This window comes from Camelus ferus, chromosome 9 (assembly GCF_009834535.1).
Source record: "Camelus ferus isolate YT-003-E chromosome 9, BCGSAC_Cfer_1.0, whole genome shotgun sequence".
NCBI classification, from domain to species: domain Eukaryota; kingdom Metazoa; phylum Chordata; class Mammalia; order Artiodactyla; family Camelidae; genus Camelus; species Camelus ferus.
The window spans coordinates 48,976,394-49,001,744 of NC_045704.1; the positions used below are offsets into that span (position 1 = coordinate 48,976,394).

A 25,351-nucleotide genomic window follows, 5' to 3' on the forward strand; every position below is an offset into this window, starting at 1 on the left:
TCATAACCATTATCCCTCCATGGGTCCAGTTGCCAATATGATGATTTTGCCAGGTGGTAAATATCTCTCCTTATGAAACTGAGGAAACAACCTTAAAATGGGTCTGTGGTCTCACTGGACCTACCATTAAATGGACTTAGACCAGAGCTCCATCTAAAAGATGATGAGCTTATAATAAGCTCTCATAATAAGCTCTGACTAACTGGTGAGCTGCATTGGCATTCGGGTCTCAGCCAGTGGCTGATAACTCCCAAAGGTCTAGGTACTTCCCTTTCCACAGTACACTGTCACTCCAGGAAATGGGTTCCTCTGGAAAGTCTTGGGAGAAGAGTCACACTATATACCTGCTACGTCATAGGATGTCTCCTCAAAGGACACTGAGATCGCCTTGAAAAATGCTCCAGGTATGTGACGTGATTAGGTCTGGGAACTAGGTGAGAGGTTGTAAATCTCCAACTTTGTGACCCAGGTTTCCTCTCAGCACACCTAGAATTTTCCCTCCTATACCCATCAAGCAGTATTTTAGTAAGTTGCCCAAGATCTCTTTCATTTCTGGGGAACTTAACAGTCGATTAACTATTGTCCCAAATCCTTATAGGTCAAAACTCTAATGGCCAAACTGGATTGTTGTACATGTGCCTCCCTACCTGAGCTAGCTTTCTGGTCTTTATCAGGCTTGGATCAAATTCTCTGACCTACACATAACAGCCACCGCAGAGTTCTTTAAAGATGGTGCCCAAGTTGCTAATGCAATTAGTTTTTTTTTAAAACCATTTTTGTTGTGGGATAAAATACATATATAGAAAAGAATATAAAAATAAATGTACAAAAATATATAGTCAATGAATTATTACTGGTTTTTAAAGCTCCATAATGGAAATTTATTTGATAAAGCAAAGAAAGGATAATATTGTCATATAATATATATTATAGATTATAAATAGATAGGATTGTTTATTATAATTTCTATGGTAAAGGAAAAACAATTTCCACTGCTATTTGGATACCAAAATGGACTGAAGAAGAAAAGAGGTGATTCAACATGTTATATAGAACAGTTTGAAAAGCTAGAATTTTATTTATTTTTCTGCTTTATTGAGAGATAATTGATATAGAATATTGTATATGTGTATATGGTGTAGAATGTAGTGATTGTATACATTGCAAAATGATTACCACAATAAGGTTAGTTAACACATCCATCATATATAGTTAAATTTTGTGTGTGTGTGTTAACTTTCAAAATCTACTTTCTTAGCAACTTTCAAACATACATTACAATATTAACTACAACCACCATGCTGTTCATTACATCCCCAGAGCTTATTTATCTTATAACTGGAAGTTTATACCTTTGACCACCTTCACCCACTCCTATACCCCACTCCCTGGCAACCACCAATCTGCTGTTTCTATGAGTTTAATTTTTTTAGATCCACATATAAGTGAGATCACACAGTATTTGTCTTTCTCTGTCTGACTTACTTCACTTAGCATAATGCCCTCAAGGTCCATCCATGTAACAAATGGCAGGATTTACTTCCTTTTTATGGCCAAATAATACTCCACTGTATATATATACCATGTTTACTTCATCCATTCATTTGTTGATGAACACTTAGTTTGTTTCCATGTCTTGGCTATTGTAAATAATGCTCCAGTGAACATGGGGGGTGCAGATGTCTCTTCCAGGTGGTGATTTCATTCCTTTGAATTTGTACCCAGAAATAGAATTGTTGGATCATGTGGTAGTTCTATATTCACATGCAAAAGAATTAAACTGGATACCTATCTCACACCACTCACAAAAATTAACTACAAATGGATTAGACTTAAATATAAGACCTGAAAGTAAAATATGTAAAGGACTAACAAATAGAAAAAAAAACCAGTCTGGTTAAAAAAATGAGCAGATCTAAATAGACATTTTTCCAAAGAAGACACACAGACGGCCAACAGGTATGTGATAAGATGTGCAACATCATTAATCATCAGAGAAATGCAAATCAAAACCACAATGAGATAACACCTCACTCCCGTTAGACTGGCTACTGTCAAAAAGACAAGAGATAACCAGTGCTGGTGAGGATGTGGAGAAAAAGGAACACTTGTGCACTATTGGTTGGAGTGTAACTTGGTGCAGCTACTATGGAGAACAGTATGGAGCTTCCTTTATGAATTATTTTAAGATGAACACTCATGTAACCACCACTCAGGTTGTGCAAGCTCCCCAGAGGCCTCCCTGCTCCATCTTCCTTGCCAAACACAACCCCCTACCTTCCCCTGAAGGCTGCCACTACACTGACATTCCATATTCACTCGAGCGTTTCTGGATACTCTATTCTCTTTCATTAGTCTGATTGCCTAGACCGGAGTCCATAGGGAAATTTTGTTTACAATAAAGATGGTCTCTCAGATCACTTAGGAAAATGTCAATGTTTAAATAAAATTTATTGGGATAACTAAATAACCATTTGGGGAAAGATAAAATTAAATCCATACCTTAAATCATTCACCAAAATGCCAAATAGATCAGAACTAAGTGTAAAAAATAAAACTCTAAAAGTGGTAATTTTTTTATACATTAAAATAGCTTTGTAGGGGGGAGAGTATAGCTCAGTGGCAGAGCACATGCTTAGCATGCAAGGGGTCCTGGGTTCAATCCCCAGTACCTCCACTAAAATAAGTAAGTAAATAAATAAACCTAATCCCCCACCCGCCGTAAAACAAAAACAAACAAAAAATAAAATAAATAAAATAGCTTTGTAGCTGGTTTTTGGATTGGGACATTTTTTCGTGCTCTGAATAGTTCCCTGTATTGCTAAAAATGGGAGCTCTTTCTCCCTCCCTCCCTCCCTCTCTCTCTCTTTCTTTCTTTGATAGACTTTATTTTTTTTTTTTAGAACAGTTTCAGGTTTACAGCAGAATTGAGCAGAAAACAGAGTTCCCACATAGCCCTCCCCACCCACACATATATATTCCCTTACCCTCAACATCCCTTATCAGTGTGGCATATTTGATTCAATCGATGAATCAACTTGGGCACATTATTATCAACCAAAGTCCATAGTTTACATTAGGATTTACTCTTGATGTTGTACATTCTATGGGTTTTGACAAATGCATAATGACATGTAGCCACCACTATAGTATCACACAGAATAATTTCATTGCCCTAAAAATCCCTTGTGCTCCATCTATTCATTCCTCCCTCCATCTCCCCAAACCCCTGGAAACCACGATCTTTTTATTGTTTCTGTAGCTGTGCCTTTTCCAAAATGTCATTTGGTTGGAATCGTACAGTTTGTAGCCTTTTCAGACTGGTTTCTTTCATTTAGTAATATGTCTTTTTAAGTTTCTTCTGTGTCTTTCATGGCTTGATAGATCTTTTTGTTTACTGCACATATATTTTTTAATTTACATATATGTACTGTTCATTGTTTCTAAGAACGTTTAGAGATTTAGCTTTTTAAACTTACATAGTTATCAGAGGAATAAAGCCAACCACAAAATAAGAATTAACTCAAAAAGATACATACACCCTGCTATTAACAGCAACATTATTTATAATTGCCAAGATATGGAAGCATCTTAAGTGCACATCGATAGTTGAATAGGTGGGAGCTTTTTCATTTTGTGTGTGTGTGTGTGTGTGTGTGTTCCTAACATTTGTCCACGTCAATTTCATTTCTTACCTATGACTTCACTGAGCTCATGGAAAGCTAGGTAAGTGTGATATTTAGTCACATACTGTGCAGACACCTTCTTCCTTGGTTTTCCTCTGTTTCCACAGAGTTGGTTTTGTGTGGTTGCTTATTTAACCTCTGTCACAATGGAGGCTTTTTAAATAATTGGAAATTGGAGATTGTTCTCTCTTCTGAAATAGTGGAACAAGAAACTGCTTGGGAATTTTGTGTACCTGGATGGATACATCTACTATCTGGGTTGGCACTAGGGTGGCTGGACAGGTTTTCCAAAGCCATTCCAAAGGAGGGGGTGAAGTGGGGATGGGGGTAGGGTTGTTGGGGGGAGTGGTATGGTGGTAAGGATAAGCTAGGTTATGTTACAGTAACAGACATCCTTCAAACGCCCAGAGGCTTAAAACAACAAAGTTTATTTCTCACTCAAACCACATTTCCATCATGGGCTGTGCACGTCACAGTCACTCAGGGACCTGGGCAGACAGTGGCATTATCTGTGGTGGATCTGGGTTTCAGGGGCAGGAAAAGAGAATCTGGTCAATCACATGCTGGCTCTTAAAATTTCTGTCAAGAAGTTCCCATTTCCTTGTTGCCAAAGGAGTCCCATGGTCATGCCTCAGTCTAGCAAGGATCTGTATTCTTCTGGGAGAGGCACCATCTTTAAATGAGCAGTAATACAGTCTGAACACAGAGAGCTCTTTGGAAGGAAACACTGGAATTTATGGCCTGGCCAGGAGTGGATGGCTACTCACTTGGCTGGCACTCTGGCTGAATGCCAGGGGAAGAGCAGAATGCTATTAAGTATTTTACCATTACAGGAAAAGCTGAGGGCTGCCATTCAGGAGGCAAGGAAATGCTTCCTGTGATGTATTTAGCAAGGTAAGAAAACATCATCCCTTGCTAGGTGAGGGGAAGGGTAAAATCCTAAACCTACATTTTAAAAAATCAAATTACTCCTTTCTGAGTGTGCTTTAGGAGTCAATGCTCCTTCTCACTACCGTTCCAGAAGAGTAACAGCCTCTGCAGTCTATGCCTGGGTGACAACTAAGGTACAAAAATGCAAGAAGATGCCCCCTCCCCCAAAACTTGCTGAACTGTGGGTATCAGGATCAGCTTTTTCCTCTGAGAATATAGAAACAACACCTTTCCTCTAACAACTGTTTCTGTTCCTGAGAATAATGCAGGTTCTTTCTGGCAACATGGCTTCTCTCTAGGGAGAAGGCTTGAAGGAGAAAGAACATATGGTATCTGCATTCAGAGGGATCAGAGTTCAGTCCTCCTTTTGCTATGAAATAATTCTGCCTTTCTATAAATTTAAAACTGTTCAAAAATATAAAGTCTATTAAAAAAAAAAACAAACCACCTTTTTTAAACAGAAGGAGTTAGGGGAGGAGGGTAATGTCCAGAAGAGCCAACCAATCAGGACCCATTGGTTTAGAGCAAGAAAGTTTTATTGTGTGAATTTACTGACATTTGGGTTGTGGGGGTTTTTTTTTTTTTTCTCTTTATTCTTGTCCTTAAAATGAGAGTTTAATTAAGATTTATAATCTAGTGTTCTCATTTATTGAGTTTATTTCAATAACTAACTTTCTCATTTCTAAAATTTCTGATCTTGGTTACTTCTACCCAGTAGGATGCTGGTAAACTGTCTCTCTGAAAACAAACTGAAATGCCTGATTTGTAGCGTTTGCTGATTTCTGTGGTGTAAGTACTCCTAGCACTTCAAGCTACAAAGTGATTTAACAACCAGCTCTTGTGAGTTTCAGTACACCACTGCTCTTGTCTAAATTTGCTTCATAATTCCTTGTTCTTGTTCAGTGAAATGTATTCTATTCTCTTTCTCTTTTATTATTATTTTTTTGGTGGGGGAAGGTAATTAGATTTATTTATTTTTAGAGCAGGTATTGGGGATTGACCCTAGAACCTCATGCATGCTAAGCATGCACTCTGTCACTTGAGCTATATCCTTCCCCCTGTTCTCTTCCTCTTTGAATATCCAAACATTCTTCAAGTCTTTTATGAGGACATTCTATAAAATTAATTTTATTTGGGGTGAATTTTCTTTATATCATTTTTTGAAGTAAAGTTGTACAACACAGTGATTCAATATTTTTATAGATGATACTCCATTTCATTATTAGGAAACAATGGCTGTATTTCCCTGTACTGCACAATATATCCTTGTTTCTTGTTTATTTTATATATAGTAGTTTGTATCTCCTAATTGTGTACCCCTCTTGCCCTTCCCCTCTTCCCTCTATTGTCTGCAGTCTTAGCATTTGATTTCTTCTCTCCCTACAATCCACAGTTGGGTTTAGCAATGGGCTCCATCCAGGTCCCCACCCCTTTGGGCCTTATTCTAGAACCGGGTGTGCTGATTCAGCCATCAGGGGATATCACAGACCAGGCAGGCAGTCAACAAGGTTGGGAGAGTGGGGATTGCTCCAAGTCCTCCCGCCGCCTTTCTGGGCCTGTGTCTTGATGAAAATCTCCTGTCCAACCAGCACGCATGAAGCTCCCACCCAGCCGGCCCCTCCAAGCTGCGAGCCTGCCTTTGGTTCTTGTGTACAGCCCTTCCAGGCCCCTCAGTGCCTGGGACCTCACAGCCTTCAGCTTCAGGGAGCCCAGCAAGCTTTGGCTTCAGCCCTATTCACCACTTTGCCTTTTTGCGCCATTTCTCGCCCACAGAAATATTCACCTCATTTTTGGGTCAGGCGTTATGTTTTCTGTTTTCTAGTTGTATCTTTTCTGTATCACTGTTGTGTTTTGGGGTGAAAGTGGGTATCACGTAACTGGAATGCTGGCACTGCACGAGGCCTCCCTCCCCCATTTCACCCCCCTCCCCAGGCCTTGCCAGAGCACACCTCACACTGCTCCCCCACCTCCCCACTTCCCCTTATCCCCAGCCTTTCTGGAACCTTGCTCCCCTTCTCACTCCCTTTTTTTCTCAGAACTCCCTCCCCACACTGTGGCTTGCATGCACCCCTCACACCTGCAGTCACTTGGGTACCTGCTTCACCCCAGTCTCACTCTCTGATACTTGATCCCATCTGGACCCTCTGTTGCTCAGTCTGGACTCTGGCCCGCACCCTACCCCACTCACCCTGAGGTACCTGTAATCACTCACAGCAAATAAGTTGGGAAAAAAGGATATGTGAAGACCTACAAAAATTTAGAAAACCTTCTGCCCAAGAATCGCCACTTCAGGAAACACAAGTAAATCATTTATAACACTGAGGAAAGCTTTTTTTTTTGCCATGACATGAAATCTAGATTTCTTAAAAAATAAAATCTGAGCAGCATTAAAATTAAATTTTTGTGCAGTATTAAGAAAAAATGATTTTGTAAAGACAAACTAGGAAAACATCTACCGCTCAAGACAAAGTCTAATTTCCCTAAAATAGAAAGGTAGGTAAAAATCGTTGAGGACTGGCAGTTCAATAGCAAAATGGTGTTGACGGGAGGGTATAGCTCAAGTGGTAGAGTGCTTGCTTAGCATCCACAAGGTCCTGGGTTCAATTCCCAACACCTCCTCTAAAAAATAAATAAGTAAGTTAAACCTAATTACCTCCCTACACACCATAGCAAAATGGTGAGACAAGAATGGGCAGCACCCCTAAAAGAGAAAATACATAATACCAATAAATTGAAAAATTGCCAAACCTCACTAAATCAAAAATAAAAAAGCAGTTACATAATCTATTTTTGCTACTTAAACAGGCAGTTTTAAAAACTGGCAATAGAGGGAGTTGGCAAGTACGTAGTAGGTATTTTTGTTATTACTGCAACAGCGTAAGTTGGTAAAAACTTTTCAGCAGGCTACATCAGCAATGTGTTAAAATGTTAAGTGTCTCCACTCTTTGACCCAACAACTCTACTTCTCGGAACACATCCTGAGTGAGTATCAGTGGGGCAGGGAGGAGCTGGATCCTGTGTTCACCGTGGGCAACACAGCACAGTGGAAGCCCCCAGATGCCTATCACTAGGAGCCATGAAGTAAATGCTGGGGCAGCTACATGCTGGAATGATGCCATTGTTAAGAGTGAGGTACATCCACATTGCATTTGAGAGATACACTGGTAAGTGAAAAGGCAGGCTGCACAACAACAAATGTTCACATTTTTGTAAAAGGAAAGTACGTTGATATATGCAAACAGAAGGCAAACAGTTCACCAAACTGTCAGCAATGGTGATCCCAGAGAGGTAGGGACATAGAGCACTTGTATGTTTTTTTAATATATACACACACACACATCTTTTTTTAATGAGCATATATTAGTCTAATAAGCAGAAAAATACAAGTAAAAACAAATCATGATTAGTAAAGCGTTTCATAATTATTTTTAAATTTCTTAACATAATGAATATGGGTATAGCTCTAATTTATCCATCCTTATTCATACAGACAATGTATGAATTAAAGTAACCAATAGTGGTATTAAGGATGAACAGCATTAGTTTTCACTTGATCATAACTTCCTTTCCAAACTCTGCAGCTCACCTCCAGGCAGTGTGACACCCATGGGTGAGAATCAACTCACTGGGCCAGTTGTGTCAGAAAACCACCTGAAGTCCTCTGGCTGCTGTGACTGACAACAGGTACTTGAGCAGACAGAGCAACTGCAGGTGGTGAAGGTAGGCCTGGATCATCTCCCTTGCCAGGCCAGTCCCTCTGAAGATTCACTGACTTCCATGCTTCTCCCCAGATCTGAGGTTCGCACAAGTAGCCAAGATGCTCACACAGGGAGAAACAGGGATATCCTCTGGCATAGAAAACAGGTAAAAGGGATGGGCTGGAACATCTCTGAATTTGAGTAGGAAGGTAACCAGGGGCAAGAGACATTTGTGTCAAGTCTCTTGTCACAAAGGACAGAGAAGGGGGGCCACTCCCCATGCTCCATCCATGCATGGGGCTCATACAGCTGTGCTGCCCGGGCCACTCCTGCCCTCTGCCCACACCACTCTCATTCTTCAGGGGCTGGAAGCTGTTCCCAACACCCCTGGCCAGAAAACAGGCAGGAGATCCTAGGGCCAGCAATTACCACCAGTGACCACATTATTATAAAGCTGGGGGAAACTATGTCTTTCTTCCCTCTCCTTTTAAAGGGAGAGGGAAGAAAGACTAAACTTTTCAAAATGCATTTTTTTCCTACCTTCCCCCATCATTTGCACAATTTTTGTCAAGTCCAAACGTAATTTAAAATGAGGTAGGTAGTTTCTCTCTACTCGTGCCTTCATCTCTGTGGTGACTGTCGAGGGCTAGGCCGTGAAAGCACTAGTGTCCACGCAGGGGGAGCGCCAAGGGCGGGCACCACTGCAGCTTCTCAATTGGCTATTTTCTCAATCTCGTCCAAATCATCCGTATCCAGTCTTTCTATTTTCTTATCTGGGGGAGAAATGGAATTCAAAGAGAGATCAACATGGGGTTACACAGAGACAAGCACCAGGGAAGGGGCCACACAGCAGGGAGAGAGGAAACTCAGGTCTCCGCCCCCTAGGAACTTCTGTGCCTCTGGCCACAGGGATCCTTCACGGAACCCCAGAGGCTTCCAGTGACTGAGCGAGGGACACTGACAACAGTCAGAGCACTGGGCCCCTCAGCCTGGCCAAGGGGGACTGTCATTCAAGTCCCTGAGCCCCAAACTCTCCAGGTGTGCTCTTTGTGAACTTCTGCGTTGTAGGGAAGGAGGAGAATGGGACGGAAACAAAGGCCTCTCTCAGGGACACAGGAAAACCTCCCCTCCCCCCTGACTCGCCCCTGTAAGGCAAGGGCGGGGCAGGGACCCTCCAGGGGACTCACTGAAGTGCTCCTGGATTCTGTTCAGGATGTTCATGCTGTGCTTGCTGTCCACCATGTTCACTGCCAGGCCCCTCTTGCCAAAGCGGCCGGTGCGCCCGATCCGGTGCAGGTAGGTCTCATTGTCCGGGTTCCCATCCTTGTCCACGGGGAGGTCAAAGTTGATGACGACAGACACCTGTTCAACGTCGATGCCTGCAGGGAGGAGAGGTGGAGAGGAGTAAGGCGGGACGTAACTCACTGTCACCCACACTCGGGCCTGCACACACCAACCTCAGGTGGAAGAAGAGTCTGGGACGGGCCAGCTCTGGGATTTGGACAGAGGGGCAGGTGGCAGAACCCAGACGGGAAAAACAGAACTTTCACAGATGCTGGCCAAATTACAAGATCAGTCAAAGCCTCTGCTGGGTACAAGTATGTGGAGAAGCAGCTAAAGCCTCACTGGGGACCCCAAGAAGAGCAGGCACCGTTCTAAACCACCAAATCAAGACTCCTGGTTTCTGTGAAAGTTCTCATCTGCTGAGGGAATCTAAACAGGCTCTCCTAGCAAACAGTGTCGCCACCAAGCGCACCTGCTCTACCCCACACCACCAGAGTGTCCCCCACACGAGGATTTCTCTTGCTCCCCTGAGCCTAGCATACTGAGGTACGTTCTGTGCTCACCGCGGGCACACACATTGGTGGTGACCAGAACCTTCTCTTTGCCCTCTCGGAAGCGCTCAATCACGGCAGCCCTCTGCTCCACCACCATCTCACCGCTCAGCAGAGCCACCTGGTGGCCTTCTTTTGAGAGCTCTGCTGCCAGCCAGCTAGCTGTTTTACGGGTCTGGAGTGAAAAGAATTGTTTTAAATGAAGATACCTGTAAAAAAAAAAAATGAAGACCCCTGCAGAAAAGTGGCTTATTGCCATTAACATGCATAAAGGCTCAGCTGAGTTCAGTCAGGAGATCAGGCTTAAATTTTCTCTATTTTTTAGCCACGATTTTTCTAGCATGAATAACTCAATGATCTTAGTGTTCATCTAGGAAGACTGTGGTTTGAGCCAAATGTTTTCTTTCCTAAATACTCTATAGTCTTAATACTTTAATTTGGGGGGTGGTGGTAATTAGGTTTATTTATTTTTGGAGGAGGTACTGGGGATTGAACTCAGGACCTAATGCATGCTAAGCATGCGCTCTACCACTTGAGCTATACCTTCTGCCCTATAGTCTTAATACTTTAAAATTATTTCCTTAGATGTTACTTGGAGTTTTTTCCAAGTTATCTCTAACAAGTGGGATCAAAGAAGGTTTAGCTCTTCAGTCTTCATCTTACAACTCATTACAATCTGAGAGAATCTGTCCTGGGCCAGATGTAGGGGATTCATTTCCTTTCCAGCTGTGTGGAGGGAACCTGGCCCCAGCACTAAGGTGGAGCTGACTGAGAGGGAGGGGTGGGGCCACACCCTCCAGGGAGCTCCTCCCCCACAGGCCGCCTCCGCCGCCGCCGCCGCCTCCTCCTCCTCCTCCTCCTCCTCCTCCTCCTCCTCCTCCTCCTCCTCCTCCTCCTCCTCCTCCTCCCCCTGCTCCTACTCACATGACAGAAGATCATCGCTTGAGCGATGGTGATGGCCCCATACAGGTTGCACAGGGCCTGGAACTTCTCGTCTCTGTTATTGCACAGGACGTAATACTGCTTGATGGTGTCCAACGTCTCCTCCTCGCGCTTCAGTTTGATGATATTTGGGTCTGGAACCACTTTCTGGGCAAATTTCCATACAGAGTCTTCAAAGGTGGCAGAGAAAAGCAGCATCTGGCAGTTCCTGGGCAGCATCCTGCAAGGGAAGGCCCAGGTGTTCGGCATGACCCGCCCAAATGTTTCACTGGGAGGTACAGAAGCACGGCCTCCCGGGCCAGGGTGACCTACACCCCCAGGAAGGCAGCAGAGAGGAGACGAGCACTGCAGGAAGGAGGTGCGAGCAGACACAGGGCAGGGACGGGGTGCCAGTAGTTCCCTAAGTCTCCTTCCTCAGCGCAAGCTGGGAGTGTGGTCCATGCTGACACGGAAATGGCCCATCAGACAAATGCTCCTGGAGCAGTGGAGGAAAGAACCTGGCAGGGGCAAAATGGAGTCTGGAGAGTTCCTCCTGCCTCAAGTGTCCCTACCTCTGGATGCGGATGCTCTGATCTTGGTGGCCCTGAGTAGCTATCATCACGTCAGCCTCATCCAGAACAAACACCTTAATCTTCTTGGGGTCAATGAACTTGAGCTTGGAGCACCAGTCCAGAACGGTCCCAGGAGTGCCAATGACAATGTGCTCACTGATCTTCTGACCTCTTTCCACTGTGGAGACAAGATGTGTCTGTGGGTATTTTCATGGCTAAACCAGCTTTAGAAAAGAAAGCCTTGCCCATCCTTCCAGATCTAGTAGAACAAGTTAACTCAAGATTTCAAAATATACAGAAGTATTATCCAAAATTCCTGGGTTCTTCCACTACAAGATGGGCATCCTGACACTCGTGTCACTGCACTGTTGGGATTAAATCCTCCACACTGAACCCTCCATAAGTATTAGTTTCCCTTTTCCTACTTTCTCCTATAATTCACCATCATCGAACTCTCTCTCTGGCATTACTCATCCTTTTCATACCATCCTTCACTCATGGTTCATTAATTTCCTCATGAATTGGTAGTTTAGACTCCAAGGATCTTGGCCCCATGGTTTCTTGCTTTGTTAGATATTCTAATTGTGTAGATAATTTTCCTCAGTACAAATTCTCTTTAAAATACACATTACTCTCAAATTATACCTGGTGGGAGTAGAGGGATACAGCCAAGTATAAAATTACTAATGCACTGTAGCCTTTGACCAATACTTCCACTATTAGGAATCAATCCTATACGTATATGAATATGTGTGAAGTAACATATCCAAGGATATGCATGTATCAAAACATAGCTAATTAGGCAAAATGATACACCCAATATAAGATACCAATAAAAGTATAAAACTGTTTAGGAACCGATATTGAGCAATCTCCAAAATACATTATTAAATGTGAAAAAAAAATTGCAGAGCAATTTGCATACCAAAAAGGGCAAAAAAGAGTACAGATAATATACGTACGTGTATGTGAATGTACATGTTATATATTTACACACACATGATTATTTGCCTGTAGCCGCACAGACTATCTCTGTAGGACACATAAGAATTAGTTAGTACTAGGTACCTTTAGGAAAGAGAACTAGGTGGTTGAAAGGTATGGGAGAAAAAAAAGTTTCTTCCATATATCCTTTCAATTTTGAAATGTGAATATCTTTATTTTAAAAATAAAGTTTAAGATTTGAGAAGGGGAGTTTGGAAGTCATCAACTATCTATTGGAAAAGTTTTAAATGAAGTCTTACATACGCTGTGGTTCTCATTGTCCATTGCCCATCAGTCTAAACTGAACTTCTAAAAAATGATACATTAGTTAATATATTAATTCTTTATACACAGTGAAGTCCCCTGCTATTTATTATAAAACAATCTAGAGAAGATACATGTTGTCACAAGATTCTGGTACACTACATTTGTGTGCACCCATCAGTTTGAGACATTAATACAAAAATATCCAACTTAATAACTATTAGTTAAAGTGTTCTTGCTGCATGCTGAAATATGACAATTTTCTCCAGGAAAAGCTCATTTGTGATTATTCATGTGGTAAACTGCACTAGTCATTTTCATTTGTTGACTGACAAACTATAGAAAATCAAGGGGGGAATCTGATAAACACTTTTTTGAAAATTAGCAAAGAGAGCCTGTCTCTACAATGAAAACAATCAGCTGTTATTTGCTGTCATGGTAACATTTAAGCTTAAGAGAAAATTAGAATTCAAATTTTGAAAAAACCTGTAGGTGCAGTTATAAGAAGGCTGAGCATTTCTCCATGTATAAACCCCTCTGAGGAGTTTGGTGGTGATTATTAGTGCATTTTAAATGCTATTTAAAATTCTGTATAATGAAACATGTCAGCATTTGGAAGATCAGCATAACTCAGTAAGACAGGATTTTCCAAATGACTAAGGTATGATATAAAAAATCATTCTTGGGAAAAGATGCATTCAAAGTGCAAGAGAGAGACCAAGGAATTTTAATGTAAAAGCACCAAGAGTTTATTAATATGATTTCAGATGCCACATCGCAACTAACTTTTAAGTAATTACCCCTTGTTAAGTTTTGGTGTGGCATCCAAAAAAAAGAGTATCTGTAATTATCTGAAAGGTCAGATTTTCTTCTCTTCTTCCAAAGTACTTAAAAAATTTCTCAATTTTAGCTTCCAATAGGGCAGAAATCAAGAGATAACCTGCAGAAACAAAAATGTTTTGGGGGTCCAAAACAATGTTTAAAGGAGTGTAAGAGACCACAAAGTTTAAGAACTTTTGGAATTATAAACTGCTGGGTGGAAGGGATGTCTCTCTTCTATTTCTTCTAGGTAATGCCAACTGCTTCCTGAAGTGATCGTGCCAGTGTATACTCCCCACTGGAGCACATGAGTGTTCCAATTCTTCCACATCCTTGGCAACACTTGGTGGTGTCAGACTCCCTAATTTCTACCCGCTGAGAGGCATATAGTGGTTTCAACTGATGCTTCCCTGATGACTAGTGAGGCTCATCAATTTTTCATATTTACTGACCATCTGAATTCCTTCTTTTGTGACGCATCTATTCATCTGGGACTCTTTGTCCATTTTCCTATGAAAATGTTTACTTTTTTCTTATTAATTTGCAGTTTTATATACTTTGACAACTTCCCTATCACCCCTAATCTACCTGCTCCTCCCCCTACTCTAACGCACACTCCCTACACACTGCAGACAAGGAAGAAAGACTCGTTGGAAGGATTTCTGATTTTGATAAGACCAAGTGAACTGTCTGTGCTCTTAGATTACTCTTACTAATGCTGTGCTTAACTTTTAGAGAAAGAGATCTGACCCAACCTACCATCCTCAGTGCTAAGCCCTCCCTAGTAAGCAGCTTCCAGAACTCTGGATGCCAAATCCAAAACCCTGTCTCTTCAGTGGAAAAGTTCACACTTTAAGAACTCCATGTGATTTTAAAAAAAAACTTAAAATCTTATTTTAAGAGTGGAGAGGATTAATAACAAGTCAGCAAGTATTTAAATAGATTTGCTAAAAGCAGTGGATCTGGGCTCCAAGATCAGACTGAATCAGAAAGTTGAATATGGTCATCACATCTCCAAAATTCAAACATCCAGCCACCCACCCCGACTCACGGCATAGGTCTTGTCCCTTCATACTCACATTTATTGCCTCGAACAGCATAAGCAAGCTTTAGTTCTGGATGAAATTTGCCCATCTGCTCAATCACTTTTCCTGTTTGGAGCGCCAGCTCATATGTTGGGGAGAGGCACAGACACTGACAGGCAGATCATAGAGGATGAGTTTAGGAGAGCCTTGCAGTAACAGACAACAGGCTCTAAAGCAGCAAGTACACTGCTGTCATTACTACTTGAACAGTACAGGGAACCACATCCTTGTCAACCAGGTCCACCTCTCAGCTATAGATGGAAGCCTTCAGTAGAGAGCCCTGGCTTGGTGGATGCCTTCAGAAGCCACTGTTTCAGGTTGCTGATTCCAACTCAACTCTACCCAGGTCAGGGCCTGGTGTGCTATGGAGCTTTGCCTGAGCCACAATCTGAGGCATCAGAAACATTCAGGCTCCACCAGGAGCACTCTCATTAATCTCCCACCAGATGGTGCCACCCTTCCCAGGACAAGCAAGCCAGAGCCCCCAGGATTCCCCAGCCCTCACCTGGGGGTATCTCTCTGCTGGTTCCACTCGGCTGAGCATGGCTAGGACGAAGGCAGCTGTTTTACCAGTACCAGACTGAGACTGGGCAATCAGGTTTTGTGGACTGGATTAAGGAAGAACCGAGATGAAAATAATATTAGGTAAAACAATCAAGTGTCCAAATGTTCTTTTTGGGTGGTAGGAATATGGATATTCCCCCTTCATGCTCCTATTACCCAGGTTTTCTGCACTGAGCACAAAGATAATTTCTTTATATGTTGTTTAAAAAACTGCTTAAATATTAAGGGAAATAATGATTCTTTTAGATGGGCTCACACTAAGAAATCCTCACTCTAGACTCTAGCACAGCTAGAGTGCCCTCATTTTGTACCCCAAGGGGCCCATGGAAATTAAGACTGCAGAGTAAGATCTGTGCTGAGACAAGTCCCCGGGGACATTTTCTGTTGAGCCATATGTGTCTCCAGGACTTGGCTCCTTCTGTGTGCTCCTGTTTCTCATCTTTATGGAAAATTTAAAATACCAAGTCAGATGCTTTAGAGGGAACTTTCACATTTCACTTCACGTTTGTTGTGGAAATAGGTGGCATTTTTATCATTAAAAAAAGAGAAATAATAATAGAGTTGAATAAAAAAAAAGTTGCTACAAAAAGTATGATAACATTTATCTAAGGTTTAAAAATATGCAAACTCCTCTTTAGATTCTTAGGGACACAAAGATACGTGGTAAAAGGATAAAGAAGTTAGAGAATGACGACCCACGTCAGGATGAGGTTCACTTGGGTGGAAGACAGAGCTGTGAACAGAGAGGAGAACATGGGGGCTTCAGTTGTCAACTAGATTAATAACACTTCACTTTTTGGCAGGATGGGGTTGCAGAGATGTTCCTGGTTATTGCTCATGATACCTTTTTGTAGGTCTCAAAAATTTCAAAAACTTAAAAACCCAGCTTTTAAAATTGCATAGATTAACAGCACCAATTTTCTCTATCAGTTTTTATTAAGTAGAAAAAGCAGAAACTGTACTGAATTGCATCTGAGTCTCTCTGCACTTGTCCAAGCTGTTTCCCTGAAAGAAGTATGCTGTCCTCAATGGCCCATCTTGTGCTCAGGAACACTATGGCTCTTGGCGGGAGAGGTTAAACCAAATTCTTAAGAGGTGCACTGGGGTCTGTGATACTTACGGCTCAGCAAGCATCATGGGTAACGCGTTCTCTTGTATCTTGGATGGTCGATTGAAGCCCATGGCATAGACTCCCTGGAGAAGCTGTGGTTTCCTAGGAGGCCAAGGAGAGATAGGATGGATTCCTAGTTGTTGAAATTGTTTTAAAGGCCTAGAATTTTATTTTCCCATACATCTAGCAAAGAATGGTACTTCCCATCTGTCAGACTATTTCCCTGTGCCTTAAGAGATACTATCTAAAACAAAACCGACATCTTTCCATACTAAATCTTAATCTGAAACAATTATGCAATTTATAAAATTCAGGCTAGTTTCCTTCTTTTCTTTCTTGGAGAAGTTCATCCTTTCAGCAGACCTACAAATCTGGTTGGCCTTGAATGACAAATGTTCCCTGGATACTGCAAGAATGCTATTTATTAATTCACAGTATAAAATAAATTATAAAGGACATAGCTAAAAATAAACACTGCTTACTATACTGCTAAGATACAGAAGTCCCTTTAGAGACTGGGATTTCACTTTACATTTCTCAGTGCAGATATTCCATTGAACCACAGTTCATTTTGTGTTCATGGATCTTACAAAGCCAGCTGCGCAAGAACTCGAGACAATCAAGAGGTAAGAAAATTGATTCAGCCAGTTTCTAGTAAACAGATAAGGGGAGTTCAGTTATACTGAACTTTACATATGCTCAGATTTACTCACTATGTCTGGTTAAAAATCAAGACTAGAAAAGCAACAACTTCTTATCTAAGTAGCCACACCTCAAGTATCAATTAAAGTTGCTCTTACAGTGCATTTATAATAAGCTCTCTGCTACCTCTAAATTGACAAGGTGTTTAACAAAAATCACACCAGATTATTTTTAAAGAAAAATTAAACCAAGTCAAGACTGTTCTCTAAGCCTTCCATAGAGTTTAAGAGACTCCCTAAAAGGCAGTTCTTCTGGTATATGCTGATTCTTTGGTTCAGAATCAAAGAACTTTGAAAAGTAACGTACTTCCATTTGGAAGAAAAGGCTATGAAGCTTAATAGATTCTGACTTGGTTGCCAAGGAAACAGAGTCACTACTGAACAAGGACTCAAGTGATCTAGGAGCTATCAGTGGCTCATTATTTCTCTTTTATTTTGCAGATCCAAATATTTTCAGTACAAGGTAGACCAAATATATTAGGTGACTTGGGTTTTATTCTTTGTTTCCTTTGGCTACTAATAACTAAATCAGAGAGAACTTGACTTTTCAAAGAGGAAAATTCAGCAATAGTTGGTCTGAGAGCTCCAGTCCTTTCAATGAAAGGAACTTAAAAAAAAAATACTGATATTTGGAAAAGCAAACTGTCAGTTCAAGAAACAATAGAGCACATCCAGCTGCCCTGACAGTTATGAACAAAAGCAGAGATGACAGGTTTGCTGAAAAAAGCCCTTGACAGAGGAAATACACACAGGAAAGTATAACTTCCTGAAAACACTGAAAAGGCCACATTTAAAAAAACTTGTTCTTAGCGGGAGGGTGTAGCTCAGTGGTAGAGCGCCTGCCTAGCATACACAAGGTCCTAGGTTCGATCCCCAGTACCTCTATTAAAAAAGATAAATAAATTAAAGAACCTAATTACCCCCCCCAAAAATAAAAAGCTTGTTCTTAGCTACTGCTTCATTAACAACTTGATTTGGTTCTAGTTAGCTCTCTTCTTTTAAATGTCTCTTACTCTACAATGGTGGCAACAGTTGGAAGGAATGTGGCCTCTACTTGCCCACAGTGGGCATATGATAGATTCTGCTGAACAAAGACAAAGAATCCATTTATTCCACCACTTTCTTATTTACCACCTATTTTCTCTCTGGGATTTTGGTCCTGGCAGGCAGCAAGAGGTAGTTATGTCTTATGTTACTCGTAACACCCAGCACAGTGGCATGTACCTAAACCAATGACCCCTAAACACCCCTTTACTAACTTACTGAAGGAAACAAAACACTTGGTATGACATTTCATAATTCTCTGCCTTTAAAATAAGGACGCAGTAGAAGTCATTCTTAGCACAATGCCATAAATTTCTACCCTTAATGCTTAATCCAGGGTTCTGAATTTTTAAAAAAATTCTGGAACGTTGAAGGCTGCTTTCCACTGTAGGTATTGGGAATTCTGAACAGGCTTTTTTTTTTTTTTCTTTTTGACAGATTTTATAAAAGCAGATAAACTGTTCTTAAGACTGTAAACCCTATAGTCTAACAAAAGGGCTTACCTAATAAGAAATGTTCCTGACATCCAGAAATCACCTGTCAGCCAATATTTTATTGAAAGTTCTAAGAGCATAAAAGAAAAAAGACTTTCAGCTATGATGAATAAATCTGTGGCATTTAAAAATCCCTACCTAGAGGAAGAGAACTAGATAGCCAAGAGACAAGAGTGGGAAGGAGACCATCACTGTAAACTTTTTCATACTTTTTAACTTTTGAATCATGGTTAGTCAAAGAAGTAAATACATTAAGATTTTTGAAAAATAAAAGTGGAAAGTAAATTTCCACAAGATCTCAGATGCTAAGTGTTATAAAGTAGGGACTGGCAAAGAACAACTGTTCCAAGGAACGAATACTCACAGGCGTAGCTCCTCAAAGGACTTCACTGAGTAGAGTGGGGAGTTTGGATCCCGCTGCAGGACTTCCACCTGGTTGGTGTTATCGACAAGGTTGCTTCTGATCAGCTTGTTGAGTAAGGACTGGGCAGCTCTGTCCTCTGTCAGGAAAAAAAAAAAACAGTAGATCTTCATATTCATCAAGCAAACCTCACCCTCGTGAAACCTCTCTCTCCACGTCTGTACCCACACTGAGGTGCCAGCAAGGTGCAAGAAAGACACAATCACACCAAAAGGTCTCACTTTAAACTCCTGACTGCTAAACTCCAGTGGGCTGAGATGCCTTTCTATACTCCACTCCTCACCCCCACCTGCGTTTGTGCGCGTGTTCTCCACCTTCACCCCTGTAACTTGGACATCTGTGCCTGGAGGCTAACCCCTGACTTGTACAACAGGCCCCATCCCTTCTTGCTGAAAGGGCATTTCTCCCAGCACTGACCTTCTCTCTCGCATTATCAGTTTCCCCCTCCAATGGATCATTCCGACCAGCACATGTACACGTTTTAACATCTCTCACTGTAAATCTGCTTCCTCCTTTACCCCACATCCCGATCCAGTTACTGCCCTGATTCTCTGCTTCCCTTTGTGGAACACTCCCTGACAAGGTTGTCTGTACTCATAGCTCCACTTCCTCTTCTCCCCTTCCCTGTGAAATGTACACTGAATAGATTTTTAATTTAACCTCCCCATTTGACCTTAACAGCCCTTGTCAAGTTCACCAATGACTTCTACACTCTAAATCAACTGAACAGAACAATTTTCAGTTCTTAACCAACCTAGTACCTACCTATATATGATTCCCTACTTTTGAAACATTTCCTTCTTCTGGTTTCTGGGATACTACTCTCTTTTGATTCTCCTTCTATCTGACTGACTGTTCTCAATCTCCTTTGCTGATTCTCCCTCATCTCCTTGATCATATAACTAAGAGTACCTCTGGCTCCAGAGAGGCATGTCCTGGATGATATAACATCTCTTGCTACAGGGTTTCAAAGAGTAGTTACCTTTCTCTTCTTCATCTGTTTTCTCTGGAGTGGCATTGGCTTTGATAACACCTACACAAGAAAACAGTTGTCATAATCAGAAAGGCAAATATTAAATCCACTCAAAAGGTGGGACAATATAAATATCAAACCTTATTTAAGTGGTCAAAATGTAAATAGTTGGCATTTCTTTATGTTTAATGGATTTTTATTCCTAGGAAATTTAATGCATAAGAAAATTTCAAATTTCTAGAAATGCTGGCTGACTTTAAAGTGATCAGAATATGTCACCTCTGATTTACTTATCCTAATTTAAAATATAGCATTGTATTAGCACACATGATTAGACATGAGAAAGAAAATAAAGGTATTAAAAATTAAAAGAAAGTAAAATGACCACTTGTAGAATATATGATTGTAAACTTACAGGACTTCGAGTATCAACTTAAAAATGACTACAAAATAAGATATCTCAGCAAAAGATTAAAAGAGCTATGTACAAAATAAAAAGAAATCAATGGCTTTTATAGATACAAACAGATATAATTAAAAAGATTCTACTTATAATAGCATCTAGAAATATAAAATACTGCACCCAGAAATAAAGTTAACAAAAAATATGAGACTTACATGAAAAAACCTTTAAAACATTCATAAAATAATGCAAAGAGATAAAGCTAAAAAGTCCATAAACTAAAATGGAATTCTAAGATATTCAATTAACTGAAAAGGCAGGAAAAGAGGCAGAGAAATAAAATATGAAGGGACAAACAGAACAGTAAAATAGTAAACAGCAAATAGTAAAACTGTTAACCTAAACCCAATCACATCAATAATTACATTAAATATAAATAGATAAAATACTCTAACTAAAAGGTAGAAATTATTAGAATGGATTTAAAAGCAAGATTCAACTGTCAGCTGTCTACAAGAGCAGGTGGCAATACAGCTCCATGGTAGAGCACTTGCTTAGTATGCACAAGGTCCTGGGTTCAATTCCCAGTACCTCCATTAAAAACAAACAACAACAGAAAATACCTCTGAAAAGAAGAGTAAAGTAAACCCAAAGTAAGTAGAAAGGAAAAAAATAGAGAGTAGAAACCTATGAAATAAAAGACAAATGTTCAAGGAAACTAACATTGTCAAAAGCTGGCTCTTTGAAAAGATAAAAAAACTGATAAGCCTCTAGACAGACTCCTCAATAAAAAGAGTAGAACACATATTTCCACTTTTAGAAATGGAAAGAGAACAACAAGTTCATACTGTATAGCACAGGGAACTGTATTCAACATCTTTAGTAACTTACAGTGAAAAAGAATATGAAAATGTATATTATGTATGACTGAAGCATTATGCTGCACCAGAAATTGACAAAATTGTAAATTGATTATACTTAAAAAAAATATATATATACACACAAAAAAAGGTGGGGGACATCATATATCCTACAGTCATTAAAATATTCCTAAAGGGCACAAAAAGGGATTTGAAAAAAATGGAAAGACATTTGGTTTCTGTAAAGACTCAACAGCATATAGATGTTAAGTTATAAATGTATCATGTCTCAGGAGAAATACCAAAAGATTCTTTTTCTTCTTAGAACTAGTCAAGTTGATTCTAAAAGGATATGTATGGAAAATAAGCAAGAACAGCCAAGAAAACTCTAAAAAAGATCAATGAATGGAGACCAGCACTCACAGATATTAAAGCATGTCATAATGCTCCAGCAATGAGAAATATGATACTGATACATGAATATGCAAAAGAAACTTGATAGATGAGAAAATGCTGAGTTTAGTATATTATACAAGTGTATCTCAAACTAGAGAGGAAAAATGTACTAATACAAAAGTGGTATCGAAACAAATCTGTAGCCATCTTGAAATTTAAAAGGTGAAACACACTAGAGAAAACAATTTAGATCCATATCTCACAAAGCACACCAGGAAAAATTCCAAAAGGATCAAAGACTAACTATGAAAACTGACTCAAATTTCAGAAACAATAATGTAAAACACTGATACATTTGACTATATAAAAATGTTTGTAGAGCAAAAATACACAAGAAACAAAGTCTAAAGACAAATAAAACTGGCAAAAGTATTAAAACTTCTATCACAGTTAAAATATGAAGTTCTTCATAATTAGAAGAGAAAAAGCTCAATAGAAAAGGAAATACAAATTCTTTTAAACTTATGAAAATTTTCAACCTTACTCATGAAATACAAATGAAAATGCTGATCCACCTATCAGATCAACTTCAAGGTTTTGACTAAAAATTCTGTGGTGAGGCTATAGGGAAGCAGACATTCTTATGCTTTATTGATAGAAATGTAAATTATATAATACTATGGAGGGTACTTTGAAAATACTACTAAAAATTGCAAATGCATATACTTTTGACCATGGAATATCCATTTTGGGAGAATTTATCCTATAAACATATTTGCATACATGTAAAAAGAATTAAGTTCATAGTTATTCCACGAAGCAGTGTTTACAAGAGAAAAAGAATATGGCTGGAAAAAAAGAAAAAAATAGAATATAACCAATCCAAGTATCTATCAAAAGATAACTGGTGGCGGGGAACATATAGCTCAAGTGGTAGAGTGCATGCTTAGCATGCATGAGGTCCTGGGTTCAATCCCCAGGACCTCCATTAAAAAAACAAACAAAAAAAAAACCCCCAAAAAACTTAAAGAAAGCTTCTTTCCACATTGCAGCTATGAGTGCAAAGTGAAGCACACACATAGCTTATAGTTACTAGTGACTTACCATTGGTATCTGGTTTGACTTTCTCTTCCTTGATCTGCAAACTACTCATCTGAAGGGGAATAAAAAGAAACACTTAAGAGCAGAGCTATGTAATAACCAAATACCACGAATTACAAATGACCCTTAAAAACCAGAGTTTGAACTTTTAAGGGTCCATTTATCCATGGATAAACAGTACGGTACTACACAGCCCGTGGTTGGTTGAATCTGATGATGCAGAACCACATATATGGAGGGGCAATTTCAACAAATTCAGAGATTTTTCAACTACAGGAAGGATTAGGGGCTCATAACCCCCATATTATTCAAGAGTCAACTGTATTTATTAAGCTAATGTACACAAGACTATATGGTTAAAAAAAAATGGGGAGAGAGTCCTCCCCAACTATTAGGAAGCAATGTTTTAACACATTTACTTATACCAGCCACCCAATAAGCAGAGTGGTTAAAATCAGATACCAAGTATGTTTGGGTCTGTATTTGTGCTATTCATATCACATCTAGACTAGGGTCATAGGTTTAAAAAGATTTGAAATCAATTCTCAGTAACTGTCACTCAGGGAAGATCTGATGCTAAATACTAGATTTAAACTCTAGAGTACAGAACCATATCCTTTATAATACTTTGTGATTTGAGGATAACTGACAATTTTATACCTCTGACCTAATTCCTCCTGAACTCCAGTGCCACATTTCCAAGTGGGTACTGTACAGAAAGGAGTTAACATAGCAAGTCTGACTGCTATCCTTAGGCAAGTCAGCTTGCAAAGCTAGCCCCTGGCTGGCATCTGGGGAACCTGGATTTTGAGAGGGTTCCCACTATCCCCAGAACTACTGAGGGGTTCACTAATTATGTTTATGAAAACTTGTGGTTTATGTTAACACCTACTTTCCTTCTAGGAGTCTGAAATTTTGGTACCTGTTTGGCAGAGATGACTATGTGCTAGGTCTCCAACAGAACCCCCAAGCACCGAGTCTCTAACGAGCTCCCCTGAAAACACCTCATCCATGGCTAGAGGAATTAAACATGAATTCAACATGAATTAAACTGGGAGAGGATTCTTGGAAGCTTGTGCCTGCTTTCCTCTCGACTTTGCAACATGGGCCTTTTCCTTCTGATGATTTTGCTTTTCATTGTAATAAATCATAGCTGTGAATACAATTAATTATATGCTGAGTCCTGTGAATCCTCATCAGTGATCATCGAATCTGGACACTTCTTGAAGACTCCCAACACAGATAGCTAACCAAACTGTACTCCTTTCCTCAAATTCGGAGCAGCCAAACCTGAACTCTTCATCCTAAATATCAAATCTGCCTTTCCTCCCACTCCCTTAGTCCTGTTATTAGCACTTTTATTAATAACACCTTGTAAGATCCAGCCTGAAAGCAGTAATCTTTGCCTTTATCTCCCTTCTCTTCTTTTTCCTAAATCTTTGTACCTCCACAGTTATCTCCTGAATCCCTCATCTCCACTTTCACCATTCAACATAGGCCCTCTACCTCTGGACTATTAGAGTAACTTCCACACACATCTCCTCTTCTTTAGACATCACTCCTAATATATTCTGTTCTCTGCAGTCCAATAAATCTTGCCAGCTCTAGATCTAATCTTGTCAGTATCCTTAAAAATCCCCAAACCAACCAAGTAAGGCCTCTCCTCTTTAAGTACTTAAGTCCAAAGTACACTCCCTACAATATTTTCTATACTGCTTCTACTACAACCCAATAATCTTAAGCTGCAGCAGAAATGAGTTCTGATTCCTGTTCTCTAGGCAAGTCCAGCACTTCGGTGCATTCTGTTCTTTTAAAATGCCATTAATCTTCATTTCTATCTTAAATGACTATTCTCTGATATCCAGCACAAATGTAAAATAAACCTTAATCTGTTATTCTGCAAAGAGCTACAAACTGCCAACCATGTTAAGCATGCATCTAAAAAAATGTTAAGAGTAACACAGATTCACCCAGAAAACAGAGAAATCAGAAAGAGAGAATCAGCATTTGAATATGTCTTTCCTTACAATCGCCACTGAGAAGCGGGGGTGCAAGGCAAGACAGACAGAATACATAGCGGGGACGGATTTGCCATAGGATAAAAGTCTTTAAATGGCCCAGACAAGAGAAAAAGGCTCCAGATTGGTTTCTTCAGCTTTAGGCACAAATAAGGGTTAAATGATTCCCCGCGGCAAACCTTAAAGGTGTGTGGGCCACCGCTTTCCCAACCCGGGCAGTTCCCTGGACTCCAAGCAGGGTCCGCTTGGGCCCTCCTAGTATGTTTCCCCCGCATGGAACTGAAGCAACTAACCGATTTAACAGCCGCTTCCTGCTCGTCCACTGCCAGAGCCCACGAGTCAGTGGCCATGGTCCCGGGGAAAGGAGGCTGACTCGCGAAAAAAAGGACCACAGGCGCGGCAACAGCGGCCCTGAGCCCGCCGCAGGCGCGAGAACAACACTCACGCAGACCGGAAGCGACGGTGCACAAA

General features: G+C 40.4%; 1 protein-coding gene across 2 annotated transcripts; it reads right to left on the reverse strand.

Annotated features, from left to right (window-relative positions):
* Positions 1 to 7,826: 7,826 nt before the first annotated feature.
* DDX19A (DEAD-box helicase 19A) lies at positions 7,827 to 25,346 on the reverse strand. 2 transcript variants are annotated; one of them, XM_014551446.2, is made up of 12 exons: positions 25,174 to 25,346; positions 22,866 to 22,914; positions 20,112 to 20,162; positions 19,073 to 19,208; positions 16,479 to 16,571; positions 15,300 to 15,402; positions 14,789 to 14,903; positions 11,643 to 11,820; positions 11,074 to 11,311; positions 10,162 to 10,324; positions 9,502 to 9,693; positions 7,827 to 9,087 (listed from the first exon to the last, which is right to left on the reverse strand). In XM_014551446.2, the coding sequence occupies exons 1-12, from the start codon at positions 25,228 to 25,230 to the stop codon at positions 9,026 to 9,028; spliced, it is 1,437 nt and encodes a 478-aa protein (XP_014406932.2). In that variant the 5' UTR covers positions 25,231 to 25,346; the 3' UTR covers positions 7,827 to 9,025. The 2 variants fall into 2 exon arrangements, with proteins under 2 accessions (XP_014406932.2, XP_032342610.1); XM_032486719.1 differs by lacking the exons at positions 19,073 to 19,208; positions 20,112 to 20,162; positions 22,866 to 22,914; positions 25,174 to 25,346 and adding an exon at positions 18,718 to 18,755.
* Positions 25,347 to 25,351: the final 5 nt, after the last annotated feature.

Excerpts from the sequence above, each read along its gene's own strand:
- DDX19A (XM_014551446.2), bottom strand. The coding sequence starts at position 25,230 with ATGGCCACTGACTCGTGGGCTCTGGCAGTGGACGAGCAGGAAGCGGCT. Across the intron at positions 20,163-22,865 it reads AGTCAAACCAGATACCAATG|GTGTTATCAAAGCCAATGCC; the intron begins GTAAGTCACTAG and ends TTTCTTGTGTAG. Across the intron at positions 16,572-19,072 it reads TCCTTTGAGGAGCTACGCCT|GAAACCACAGCTTCTCCAGG; the intron begins GTGAGTATTCGT and ends TTGGCCTCCTAG.